The 14,360-nt window shown below is 39.7% G+C and overlaps 1 protein-coding gene across 2 annotated transcripts in view; it reads left to right on the top strand.

The window, feature by feature from the left end:
• Nucleotides 1-610: 610 nt before the first annotated feature.
• BTBD10 (BTB domain containing 10) overlaps nt 611-14,360 on the top strand; it is a 33,737-nt gene continuing 19,987 nt past the window's right edge. The window contains exons 1-2 of one of the 2 annotated variants that reach the window (XM_072422301.1): nt 611-801; nt 2,226-2,372. In XM_072422301.1, the coding sequence (XP_072278402.1) occupies nt 2,272-2,372 (101 nt within the window). In that variant the 5' untranslated portion in view covers nt 611-801; nt 2,226-2,271. Of the gene's footprint in view, nt 802-2,225; nt 2,373-11,632; nt 11,976-14,360 lie in introns of those variants that run through there. The other variant, XM_072422300.1, reaches the window with a different exon arrangement.

Genomic DNA, 14,360 nt, shown 5'->3' with positions numbered 1-14,360 from the left:
GAATTTCTTCCCACCCAGCTTACAAAAATTTCTGGGTTGAGCACTGCCTTTGTCCCATGGGCCCTCCATAGTTTCTTCCCCTCTGGTAATAAATGTACTGGAGATTCTTGCTGCAAAAAGTCATGCTGCTGCATAAACTATACAATGATGATTATTTAAACAACTTTTGGATGCTTCTGTGCAGGCATGGCTGATATAGTAAAGTCTTGCAACTTAGGATGTAAACAAACAACATTAACATAGAATCAAGGTAAGTATATATCTATCTATGAGTTAGGTCGGGTTGAGCAAAAAGTATTTGCATGTTAAAATGGAACATTTCATGTTCTGGAACAGATCATAGTTTTTTGTGCTGAAGGCTCTGACATGAGGAGGCAAAGCAAAAGGTCTCCCGCTGCAGAGATTTGTAGAACAAGGCCTGGTAAGAGACTAATAGGGAAAAACAAAAAAATTAGTGAAAACTCATTTGACCCTCCTCCTTGTTTTCACAGTTTAGTTCCTCTTCCTAAGAGTAGTTACTTGCCAGAAATGCCTTCTGTGTACGCCTACCCGAGCTTGGTTTTGTTTTGTTGATATGCGGTCAGTTTGGATATTTTTGTGCTTGGCTGAACAGTTCTTTAGCCCTCCCTTGCTGCACAGAGCAAAGATCGCTATTCATTCAAGTTTGTAAACATGTTTTTCTAGGAACATGTTGTAAAGTATCCTGTATTCTAAGAAGGTAACTGACTCTGGGCACATAGGCTGTGGTATAGCACTATGCTGACTTCTTCATGGAACTGATCGGCTTTTATTTCATGAATGGTATGTTTGCTTTTGTCACTCAGGGTTGTCTCTTGCTTTGGCAGTTTACATTCAGCTGGGGAGTCTCGTTGTACGTCAGGGTAAGCCGATGGTGTTTACAGGGCAGAAGGATTCTATTACTTTTACTATAATTCCATTCCTTGACACAATGACAGATTTAAAGATGGGATTATTAAAATGCAAGATGAGCAATCGGGAAAGTAGAAGTAAAAACATATAAATGTATGATTAATTTTTCTTTTAAATGCATAAGGTGCAAGTTCCTAAATTTGTCTGTATCCCCCTGCTTTAATGCCTTGAACAGGCTGGGAGGGGGTAGATTTGGATCTAGATGTCCCTAAAGGCAAGGTGCACTGCTGTGTAAATTTAATATAGTAGAACCCAGAACTTTTTGTAAGCTGTGTGAAGAAGTTGCAGACCTTGTATTGTGGCCCAACTCTTCAGTAAGCACCCTAAAACAGCCGGGTGGCTAAAGAAAAGTGCCGGGTGTTGCACCTAGCTAAAAGTGTCTGAGGAGAACACTGATATTATATGACTTTATAATATATTCATATATTATAATGACTCATTAGGACCATTGCACATGCAATATTCTGTATTTTAATGCAACATATTGGGATAGAGGGTGAATAAACCTCGATCTGAGAGGTAACTGCTTGGAAATCGGTGTGCAACTGCTATACATGAACCTCCAGTTGATAGTCCTTGGCACTACTGTGAAAATTAAAAAAAAACAAACATGCACGTGCTTCAGGTAGTGTTCCCATACTGGCAGTGTTCTCCCCAGGCCCTTTTAGCCGGGCGCACCACTCGGCACTTTTCAGCAAACACCCAATTTTTTTTGGGTGGTTACTGAAGAGTTGGGCCACAATACTGGGCTGCCACCCACTTACAATTTCCTCCCACCCAGTTTTAAAAAATTTCTGGGTTGAGCACTGCATACCGGGCAACCGTTGTAACCCCAACATCCTTGAAATACATGGTATGTATGAACGAGCAGGAAGAACTACAGCACCCAGTGTCAATGGGAGGAACTATGAGGGAATCTCTCAAACATACCCTGAAGGGCAGATTAGCTACAGAACCTGAAGCAAAGACTTAACAGCTTGAAAGGTAAGTATGTGAATTATTTATACAGGTTAGGGGCAGGTTGACTTCAAGAACACAAAGCTTGCCGGTAGAAGCCATCAGAATGTTTATTCCCTGTCTTTTAAAGGTGTAGATATTACGTTGTGGGGTCCATTGACCCTTTTGATGTTTTATCCAGTGTCTTCTACACTGCTTACCAAAATGTAACTTGTCCAGCACAATGGTAATAGTTGGGTCCTGTTTGAGCCAGGGTAGCAGTCTGATTATTAGCAATGTGCTTTCCTTTATTTTGCATGGCCCCTTTGTATTCCAATCAATATTCCTGTGTTATATAGGTCATGCGTGCTTGTGGAGAAGTAATGTGAGGAAGCTAGGAGTGGCATGGCCGGACGTTCTCATCCATATGACAGTAACTCCAGTGATCCAGAGAACTGGGATCGGAAATTGTGTAACAGACCACGTAAACTTTACAAGCACTCAAGGTAGGTGTAACCAAAAATACCTTTCATTTCTATTGTGCTTATTTCCTCCTGAGTCTTTTAAGTGGGTGGTTGTGATAAGATTACCTATCAATTTGTATGACTTTCATTAACTATTCCTATTGTTAATATTTAACTCTGCTTATGTGTTGACGTCATTCCATTTCTGTGGAATTTTTTTTTGTCCTAGGCCGTGTCACTAAAATGTCAGATCGCTCTAACCTATTACAAGTTTGGGCAGAGATCCAGGCAAACAGATATGCAGTCATTCAATGTTAATGCATACTTCACGGTTCTCCCCAGCCCCTTTTAGCTGGGCGCAGCACCCGACACTTTTCAGTAACCACCCAACTGTTTCTAAGCGGTTACTGAAGAGTTCGGTGACAATACAGGGGCTGCCACCCACCTACAGCTTCTTCCCACCCGGGTTGAACACTTTACTTTGTGGTCAAAAGTTTGTGTACACACCTGGCCATCAGGTGCATAGCAGTAGTCCCCCCAGCAAGTTTTTTTAAGCTGGATGGGAAGAAGCTATAGCCTGATAATGGTCCCTTTTATTGTGAATCAACTTCTCCGAAACAATCGGGTGGTTAATGAAAGTTTCTGGGTGGTGCACACAGCTAAAAGGGACTGGAGAGATAACTGTATAGGATGTTGAACACCCCATTTTAAAACTATGGGGCAATAATTTTGAGTTGGGCACTTTCTTTTGCAGCTAGAACAGTCTCTACTTCATTGGGAGGGCTTTCCATAAGATTTTGGATTGTGTCTCTAGGAATTTATGCCTTTTCAGCCTAATGTGCATTGGTGCGGACAGGTACGGAGTTTGGACAATGACCTGGCTAACAGTTGGTGTTTCAATTTGTGCCAAATGTGTTCAGTAGGATCAAAGTCAGAACTCTGTGCAGAGTGCTTGAATTCTTTTTCACCAAACTAGTCAAATTATGGAGCAATGTTGAAACATACAAATATTTTAATTGGCATTTTATGATGTAGCAATTACAGTTCTCTTCACTGGAAACCCAGAAACTTTGGCAATATTCTGTTCCTGTATCACTTGTAATTCTGTTCAATCAGTTTTTTAATTTACAGATTTTTGTCATGCTCCACAGACAGTGACACAGCTTATTTTTTGCTTCAGCAGTGTGTCTTTGCCTTTAGCCTGCTCTCTGGATGTTTAATCAACATTGTCACTTCTATCTAATTCAAAGGAAGGTGATCCAGAAAGTAGTAAAGTGACATGGTATTTTGGCTGGTGAAACCTTTAACATCTGTGCATTTCCACTGTGTTTCCGATGTTTGCCATTGACCACAAGGTATAGGCTTGTTTATGTGGAAGAGAGAAGTTATAAAATCTGCATAAACTAGTATTGCCAGGTATATGCACATACAAATCTGGGTCCAAGTCCCAATCTGTATAGCTGAGCCATCCATAGTGGGATGTAGGTGGCTTAGGTATTTACACAAGAAGAAAGTTGTTGCGGTAAGGTGTACCTAGTTGGGTTTAAAGCCATTCTTTAAGGTTGTTTCGCTGCAGTAATTTTTATTAAAACATTTTTGTTAGTGGAATCTTTTGTTTGAAAAAATTGTAATTATTTGTAAAATGTATTATTATGCTTTAGGTCTCATAAGTTGTGTGATTTGTTTTCTGTGAAATGCGTCAAAAATGTGTACAATTTGTAACTTTTGTACAATAACATTGTGTATATGTATATATATATATATATATATATATATATATATATATATATATAGCTTTGGTAAATTATGACATGCCCCTATGTGTGTGATCTATGGCTTAGGTATTTGCATTATTTGTACATCCTGGGGATCATAGAAAAGCAAGGTATGGAATGTGTGAAAGGTATATATCTGGCATTTCCTTTTCCTAACGTTTACGATTGAACAATCATCACAATAAAATATATATAAAATGTAGGGTATTGTATGAGCAGACTTTTTACAAGGAGCAGACTTTCCGTTCAGTTGTGAAATTGTGACCATAATATATTATCATGCACAGCAAAGTTGGGGTAATTTATTATCTCACTTTCTGTGCAGATGAGAGTTCTTTTCTATTGATATTAATGGTATTTAGGGAATCATGATTTTTGCTCTTTTTGACATTTAATAGGTTTGTACAATAAATATGTGCTGGTTGTCACTGTATTGAAGGAGAAATAGAAGAATAAAATACAGACGGGTTTCTTTATGCTACGTTCGCTGTAATGTGTAACCTATACTGTAAATTCCTGCTTCTTGAGCTGTGATCAATATGGATTTCCAAGAATATCCGTGCTGGATGCAGCTTCTTCATAGGTATGTGTTACATTAAACCCTCGTGTTAGCAATTCTGTTTTTTTGTAATGCCATAAAGTAGGGCTGTAGTTAAAGCGACCTATACACCATAGCAAATTAAAAAATGGAGGTATCTATGTAACCTTTGTATGATAATAACGGTAACTGTGGCAAAAGTATTAAAATAATAGAGGCTTGCTGAACATGATGTGGTTCCTTTAACTGTTCTGCTCTTTGTAACTTGAACCTAATTTTTTATACCCTACAAAGCTGAGCTCCATTTTCTAGGTTTTTGATATTGCGGACGTCCAAGTGGAAACTGTCCCCATGGTGTAAAATAAAGAAAAAAAATTGCACCCTGGAAATATGATGGATGCTAAAAGAATGCTCATGATATGATAGAGTGGCATTTTGCATAGTTCTCCAATATGGTTAAACTCATACTTTTACTTTGCTTTTTTAAAGCCTTTTTTCTACTTTCCTGCACTGCCAGTCTTAACAAGATTTAAAGAGAGATTTGGTGATTTATTTTACGGTTCACTGTTCTCTTTACTGGAGAGGAAGCGGTACCTAAAGACCAGCAAAGCAAGGATCTCCTCAGCTTCTACCTAATACTTTTTGGGATTTTTCCTCCTCCACCTCTCCAGCTGCTTTTTGATTACTAGCCCACCAATCATCTCATCTGATTACTATCTTTCCCAAATAGTAGCAAAGTCCTGCTTCTTTACCAAGAGGGCTGTCAGGACACAAAGACACGTTGGCACTGATTTATTAACGCTCTCCAAGGCTGGAGAGGATACTTTCATCAGTAAAGCTGGGTGATCCAGAAAATCTGGAATGGATTTCTGAAACGTCATTTGCTTTTTGTTACCAAATGTTTTCAATCCTGGATAAGCTCCATCCCAGGTTTGCTGGATCACCCAGGTTTACTTGATGAAAGTGCATCTTCTCCAGTTTTGTAGAGGGTCTAATAAATCAGGGCCATTGGGTCTCATTTATTAAAGTTCTCCAAGTCTTAGGAAAATCTATCATGGGCGAACCTGGGTGATCCGCCAAACCCAGATTGCATCTGGTTCAAGATTGAAAACATTTATCAACTGATGGCAAAAAATTTTTTTTTTTTTTGAAATTGTATTTTCATTGAAAATTTTTAAATAGGGTTCAGAAAGGAAAAAGGAAGTACACAAAAGGGGTATACCAATCTTAAACCAGAACAAAACACATCTGAAATTCAAAGATACAATAACTATTTTCCAGATATAGCACATAATCTAAACATTTTAGGAAGTGGAGGTGGACGGTACAAAGAAAAGGTATTGTGACATTAGGAAACAAAAGAAGCACCAGGTGGGTCAGCCGGGCAAATTAGCATAATAATGATCCCAAGCCTCCCAAACCATTTCAAATTTATCCACGGTGTTTCTAAGGACCGCCGTAAGGTACTCCATTAGGCGAATCTCTTGGATCCGCGCATAAAGATCTTCCATGGAAGGAGGCGTAGTCGCCTTCCATCTGGAGGGGATCAGTGTTTGCGCTTCAACTAGAATATGAGTTGCTAGTTTGCGAGACACATTGGCAAAATATTTTAATAAATCCATTCCAGGTTTACTGGATGCAGGTTTTCCCATGATAGTTTATCTTCTGTAGTCTTTAATAAAGCTTTAGTATTCCAGGCACAGAAAAATTATTACCCCCAGGCAATACTAGTGACCGGTCATTTACCCCTCGCTTGCTTTTTTCCTGCACAGTTTTTTTTACAGCAGGGGTCATCTTTAGGCCAGGTAATCACATATACAGAAATATGCTGCAGCTGGGTAATCAGACTTTTCTATAGGCCTCTTGAATTTGCTCAGCTGTGGCATTTAGATTTTTATACTGTATATTGATGGATTGCTAATATTTACACTCCTAAACAATAGAAGAGAAATACGTGAATGCGGAAGTCTAGCCAAATAAGTCTATGAAAGATTTTTCCTCTGTTGATGTGGCTGGAGCCAACTATTACAGGAAATAAGAAGTAATTTACTCATTGGGGACACAGTAAAATACAAGACAAATATATTCCAACTCTCATTCATTATGCAGCACAAAGAACAAAAAGTCTGCTGTAGGGTTCTGGTTTATTAGTTATACATTTACCTGCCGGCTCCTAAGCTGCCAATAGGCAAACACATGCTTGTTTGCAGCTGCTGGTACTTAAATATATATCAAAGGGCCAAATCTGAACACATGTGGAACAAACTGACTTTCTTTGCCTGAACGCATCCATTTGATAACTTGTATCTGGTGCTGAGAGTCTATCTGGAAGATCACATTAACCTCTGGCAAGAAAAAAACATCCTAAACCCCCATTTAAAACCACGGTATTGCAATGCTTTAGCTGTGGATCTTCCCTGTTTTACGGCAGGATACTTCTTATTTAAATTAATTCTGATTGATCTAAGAAGCATTGCACACTGATGGCATAGACGCCCCAAGCTTGTGGACACGGGTCCTTACTTACGCTTGCTTGCATGCCTGGAGTTAAACTTCAAAGTGTCAGAAGTACAAAACAAAGATGTTGACAACATTGTAAATATTGTTTCTAATGAACATCTGTATCTAATGTATCTGTCCTTCCTTTTCTTTGCCTTTTTGCAGCTGTATCATCTATATGTTATTAAGTTTACTGTTTAGGCATTCTCAATATGAAAAATCAGTTGTACTTTGCTTAATCTGTGCTCAGTTTTTTAAGATGTGCAAATGGGAAAATGTTAGAGTGATAGGTCAGAAGGAAAATGGCGATCAATATGATGAACAAGCATAAAGTAGTGATATTTTAATGGTGCTGCTGAGCATATTACTTCCCCGTTTTAAAGCTATTGGATTTGGAAAGTTTTTTTTTTTTTTTTCCACGTTGTACTTCTCAGGTCCTGCACTCTCAGCTTGCATAGAATATGTACTTTTGGTACACTTAAAAAAAAAAAAAATGCCAATTATTGCATTAGGAAAGAGGGTATATTGGGGTAATCTCTTCATCTAAGATGCCACCTTTTCTTTATTATTAATAATAAACAGTATTTATAAGCGCTGTACATTAAATAGGTGTTGCAAATGACAGACAGACATACAGGAGGAGGAGAGGACTCTGTCCCGAAGAGCCAACACTCTAAAGCTACGTACACGCGTCCAATGCTTCTCGTCTGATAATCGGCCCAGGGCCGATATCGAACGAGAATCTGGCGTGTGTACAGCGCCCATTGTCCGAACGACCGTCTTGGCGGATCCATGTACGGTGAACGATCGCAATGGGGGGTGGAGGGAGAGCGCACAGCAGGGTGCCGCTCCGTCGTTCTCCCCTCTCCATAGAGCAGAACGGTGCTGTATGTACAGCGCTCGTTCATGCATCATGCAGTCCCTAGTCATTGGAAAGGATTGTGAAAGATCCTTTCCAATGACAATTATTGCACGTGTGTACCCAGCTTAAGAGGTGGGGAAGTGGCACACAAAAAGAGGGGAGATAGGCAGTGGTGGGTGAGTGGTGAGGGTTTTAAGAGACAGAAGACGGGTAGGCCTTTTAGCAAAATGGCTTTGTTCTTCGAAAGTAGGTGAATGTCGGTGGCACGGTGGTATGCGAATGTGCTAAACTAACTCAAGCCTGTGTAATAAAAATGATTTACTTTAAAATTACAGCTGGACTTTGCATAATGTTATATGCTTGCCAAGCATACATTGCCCTGCATGAGTATTTGCAATTGTCTTATCACTTTTAAATGCACATGGCACCCTTAGTTGCATACCTTGGTACTGGTTGTTATTGTTATCATGCAGAATATTTGTGTATTTGTTAGTAAGCCTGTGGAATGCTTTGTTGTTGCTGCCGTCCATATCTGTTTCTGGTCCACTGTTTGTAACACATTTTTGTTGCATACTGATGGAGAAGCAATCGTAGGATATGATCTTGACACCATTGTTGGTCTGTGACGTGTGCGGCGGTACCATTTGCACTTCTGCGAGAGAACCAAGCTACATCTAAGCTTTTCTCTTTGCGTGAATGTAAAAATCAAACTGAAAAATAAATACATCTTTTGTGTTTATTATAAAAATGAAAATGCATATGTGGCTCCTCACATTTGGTTGTCGTACTTATGAGTTGCAGTTTCACTGTAATCCGGTTGTGTATAGGCTCCTTATTGGAGTGCGGAGTTGGGGTAATAGAGATCGGCACCATAAAATTGGTGGACACCTTCGTGATTTCTCATTTTCATGGTGTAAATCCACCTTTTGTGCTGAAACTCAAGCGATCCTATTCATAAGTCATGGAAAGAGGAAGTGTGATGCTGATCGGCAGATTTGACCATTGCTCTGTTTTGCAGTAGCTCTGATAGACTTTTAGAAAATGTGAACTGGGGTTGGGAGAGGGCTTATAGTTCATCTGATCGTCTTGCATATCTTTACTTTCTCTTTATGGATCATATAGAGCAGGGGTGTCAAACTCAAATACACAGTGGGACAAAAGGAAAAATTTGGACAAAGGCATGAGACAACCTTGATATTTATTGAAAAATGATCTGCAATTTTAGGAAGGTCGCTAACGAATGTCAATAATAGGGGACGCTTGTGGGTTCTGATTTATGCGCCAGCAGAACATACTGGGATTTGTAATATTAGCGGTGCATGCACTGGCTGCTGACCGGCCAGCTCTAGTAGACATTTAGTATTTTCTTGTGGGCCAAATATATTTACAGTGCGGGCCAGATTTGTCCCGCGGGCCTGAGTTTGACACTCCTGATATAGAAAGAACAAGGGTAAAGGTGACAGTTGTAAGCCTTCTCTGTAAAATTAGTGTTTTTTTAACATTCATGTTTGCAGTATAATCTGACAAAGGATTTGTACCTTCCTCTGTATAATAACAATATGCTCGCCACTGCTAGTCAGAAATATCAGTCTATTTCTTATTTCTCCCTGGGCCCTCTCCCTGCTCATTGAGCAGAATGGACAATGCTGATTAAATTTCCCATAAATAAGTTTGCAATGGGGAATCTCCAAGTGAGATGAATTACTGATCCAGGGAAAAGTGTTTCTATATTGATCTCTTTGAGACGATTTTGCTTTGTCTGTAGTATAGTATAGCAAAAACATATTCTTTGCTTCGCAATAGGTAATGAAGAGGTAAAATTATTCCTATTTGTTTGTTTTGTGCATTGGAAGGAATTCCCTGCATGCTCTATCTCAAAGTCCTAGCTGAAAATTTAGAAGAATTATATAAAAAGAAAATGGGGGCAAATACCTTCACCCAGTACGTCTAATGGCTACTTTACCGTCTGAACTAGTTTCATATCCATTTCTTATGTAATCCACAAACTTCCAACACTAAACAAACATCTTCATTGCCTTTATGAATTAACCAAATCCGTCTCCATTTGTCTCACACGCTCCCCCTCCCAGACACTGCAGCTCATGGGTGGGTGGTTTCAGATGCAAAGCCAATGGACAGGACCAGTGGTGATCAGGTGATTATTCACAAGATACCGGGTTGTGAATCTGCAGACAATGCTGATAAGCTTACCTGATTTTGAAGCACTTAAGCTTTACAGGAAGGGGGATTTTACTGTCAGGATCAAAAGTTATTTGTGTATTTTTGCAAGAAACTAAGAAAACTGTAAGAACAGATGTATTTTTAAATAATAAAATATATGTAGAGCCAAAACTTTTCTTTGTTTTGTGTCAAGGATAGCACAATTGCTATTTTATTTGCGCTCTTTGTACCATTGGACATATTTCTGTTCGCTTCCTGCCACAAACACAATAGAACGTCAGAAGAAATCTCCTAAAGTGAGGGAAATTCCTTTCTAGGACAAACCTCCTCATTGGAAAGTTGCCCCTTACCCCTCCATACTATTGAACATTCCTTCACTTTGTTTTTTGGTGATGTCAATCTCCATTACAAATAAAAGGGGTTCATCTCCCAAATGAGTACACAGACTGCATTATAAAACTGACCAAGGGTCTAACCCCTCTCTGGTATTCTAATGTAAAAAAATGAGGAAAGTAAAATCAGAACAAGATCGAACGTTATCCCCTCTAATGAGACATTTTTGGTATTTTAATATTTTAATCTTTGTCCAGATTGGGTTTGTTTCCCCTCATTTTCTGTTAATTGAACAATAGGAGATCCCCCATGGAGAGTAATGGGTGCACAGGCAATGGTAAAAATCTCTAATTGGTTGTAACTCCTAATTATTATTATTACACAGTATATAGTGCTGCCATATTATGCGGCGCTGTACAAAGTCCATAGTCATGTGACTAGCTGTCCCTCAAAGGAGCTCACAATCTAATGTCCCTACCATAGTCATATGTCATTACCACAGTCTAAGGTCAGTTTTGAGATGAAGCCAATTAACCTAACTGCATGTTTTTGGAATGTGGAGCCACACAAACATGGGAGAACCTGCAAACTCTATGCTGAGGTTTGAACCTGAGACCCAGCGCTGCAAAGGCCAACCACTGATCCAGGATGCTAATCTGTTTTATTGTAACAATTTCAATAGTTGGAATGTTTCCAAGTATAATTGAATACCTCCTAATCTTCCCCTTGTTCTAAGGGTTACTTCCCCAGCTCTATTCATGCTGGGACAGCAGTCATGTTTTTAACAATGGAGGATTTTACAGCTTGATTTTCCTTGCACATTCCTCTCCCCCCGGGTTCACATTCAGGTTTACCTGTGTCAGACATTCTACCTGTGTTTTATAGCACAAGGTGGTGCATACACATGAGCTTGCAGCATGCACTTCCTCATGAATGCACCAGCCTTCCTGAATGACACAGATTAAAGTCATTCTTTCGAGTAATTTGCAGCAGCCGCGTTTGCCGATCTGACGAGTTCTACGAGAAAATCTTGTTAGCCAGGGAATAGCTTGGAAACATCCACCAGCCCCTCCCATCTGTATTCTGCCCGTCACCGTGGGACATCCAATAGCAGGCATCTGGTAGGACTGCTTTCACAAAGCAACACTAACGGGGTGGTGTGGCTGGAGACGTCAGCTCGATCACTATGCGCGTCTGAATCACCGGTTGTGTGAAAATGATTTGTATTCGTCTCTGGGAGGTGGTGACTCCAGAATAGCCGCCGAAGGGATCAGAAGGACTCGGGGACAACCAAAGCATCTGTACCACTGCTGCAGTGGACTAGCAATATGCTGAACTTTGCGAGGAATGCACAGAGATGCTGACCTGGCTTCTACAGCTGTATTGTCTGATGTGTCTCGGTTCCTTTGTGCTCTGATGTCAAAGATTTTCCAGTGCGTGAGTGCTCAAAGCACAAGGTGCGTACCCCTTCACCCTCCGTCTAACTTGGGGACTTGCAAAGTATCAGCCGGGTTTGGATGTTCTGTACAGACACCAAAGCTGCAGTTTTGTCTTTTGTCTGAACGCTTTCTCTGCAATACACGTTGCAGTTTTTTATTCCAGTATTGATATGTCCACTGGACTTACTTAGAAATTCCATGTTATTCCCGCAGTAAAAGTGATTGCGTGCTATAAATGTAATATAATAAACTCGTCCGGTTGGAATAAGGGTTTGTAGGTTCTGAGTAGTTTTATAACAATCACATGGGAAGTCAGGAGATTGTTAGGAAACAAATGATAAATGGCACTTTAAATAGTTGTCAGGTTTGCCCATGAGGTTCTTGGCTGTATCATCTGATTTGCAGGCATACTTTCCGGTTTTGCAGATATGCTCTGGGTTATTTTTGCCTTTCTTGGTTTGACAGCTTGACAGTCGATGATTAAATCATTGCTGGCCATACAGCGTCAAAATCTGAGCATTCTGTAATAAATCTTCCAAAACTAAAAGAAGCTTCACCTAAACAATCCACTCCGCTTGTGTCTAGGCATATAAACCTCCCCTGCTATATAATTCATGGTGGATCAAAAGGAAATTGTTTAATGTTTGCATTGTTTTATTGCATTGTGCTATAGCCAGCACCCCTGTCATGTGTTATTGATGATCTGGGATTATTGGGATACCTTAAATGTGCTTTACACCGAAGTAAGGGCTACAATGACTTTGTAAGGGAACTGATTATCTAACAAATAGATTGTTACTTTATTAGTTTGTGGTATGTTTCCCTATCTTTAATTTGTTTGTGGTGACCCGTACCATTTGCCTTTTTAATGTACATATTTCCCCTTCCTGGCTGTAGCTTTGTGGTTCCTTTACTCTCACTGCAAGTCATCCAGGCATGGTCTGTCTGATGTAAAAACAGATAACACTTGAATTCTTCAATACTGTGCAGTGTTCAATTTTTTCAAGCCGGGTGGTAAGAAATTGTAGGCGGGTGACAGCCCCTGTATTGTGACCCAACTTTTCAACTTTTCACCCAACTACCCAAAACTAGCTGGGTGGTCACTGGAAAGTGCTGGGTGGTGCGCCCGGCTAAAAGGGGCTGGGGAGAACACTCACAAGGGTGATGGTGGCCATAGACTAATAAATCTTTGTCTGCTGGCATGTGCTTTTCTGATTCATGTCAAATGTGAGTTTTAATGACATGTTTGCTTTATTAAAATGTTCTTATAGTGGATTATGGTCCCAAGACTGTATAGTGTAGGTTGCTGATCTCGTGACATAATCTGGATGCCACTAACTTCTGGTTGTAGTAAACAAAGCAGTAAAAAGTCTGCAATTGTAAGGTGGATTTTGCATTAATATGGAAGGTGGTTTTGTATAATGGTCTCCTCTGCATGTAAACATGCTGATAAATGTTCAGTGGTTCAAGATTTAATTCCATTGCAAAGCTGGGAATCCTGAAGTTTATTCTCATGAGATTTGAGAACTTCACCTCTCCCAGGATCTTGCCGGAAAGCCTCTGGTGTCACCCTCACCTAAAAAAATCCATGAATGAGGTGATTATACTTTTCACTTATCTCCAGATATATTTTTTTTCTGTAGTGGAGCTCTGAAGCATAAGCAGAGCTTGCAATTTGATGAAAGGTCCACTTTAACACCTGGACGTGTTTGTGTATTTGTATCCTTTGGATTCATGTAATATCCAAAGACAATGCAGATAATGTCCTAAATAATAAGATCTGTTTCTGCTTATAATTGTGATCCCTGGTCCTCCTGAGCCTCAGCTTGTCACTGAAGCTCTAATTAGTAGAGAAATATTCTCCGCTGAATATAATAATTTTACATATTCATTAGCCTGCTTAAAGCCCGATACCTCTGAGGCTTCCCTGGTTAATTCAGCTGCAAATGTCATTTGTAAGTAGGTAACTCTGTACCAGTGACCCTGTTCTGAGGTCGTAGAATGGAAGATCCACTTTATCCTCCTGTGTCATTTTTACTTGCCCCTGTTGTACAGCTCTACATAATATGTTGGCGCTTTGTAAATTTAAATCAATAGAATAAGTTGCCCTGTAGTTGCAGCTGCACCTTTGCCTGCTGTTTATTTTACTAGGTGCTCCTTGAGATGTGTACAATATCTATAACCATATCTAATCAATGGAATACCTGATTGTCTAACAGGAATGACCTTATTGTTGTCATTGTGTGGTAAAATTGTCCTTGTAGTCACTGCTGTAAATAAAAAAAAAAAATCCTTTGTTTCTGGTTCTTTATCCAGACTGCACTGTAATCTACTTTACATAAACCATCTAGCAGACAGACATCTGCTCTGTTTTTCTTTTATCTTGTTGTCATCTTTTTTTTT

This window comes from Pyxicephalus adspersus, chromosome 9, assembly GCF_032062135.1.
Source record: "Pyxicephalus adspersus chromosome 9, UCB_Pads_2.0, whole genome shotgun sequence".
NCBI classification, from domain to species: Eukaryota; Metazoa; Chordata; class Amphibia; order Anura; family Pyxicephalidae; genus Pyxicephalus; species Pyxicephalus adspersus.
The sequence above is the reverse complement of the archived record's forward strand: the minus strand, read 5'-3'. Positions and strand labels throughout refer to the sequence as shown.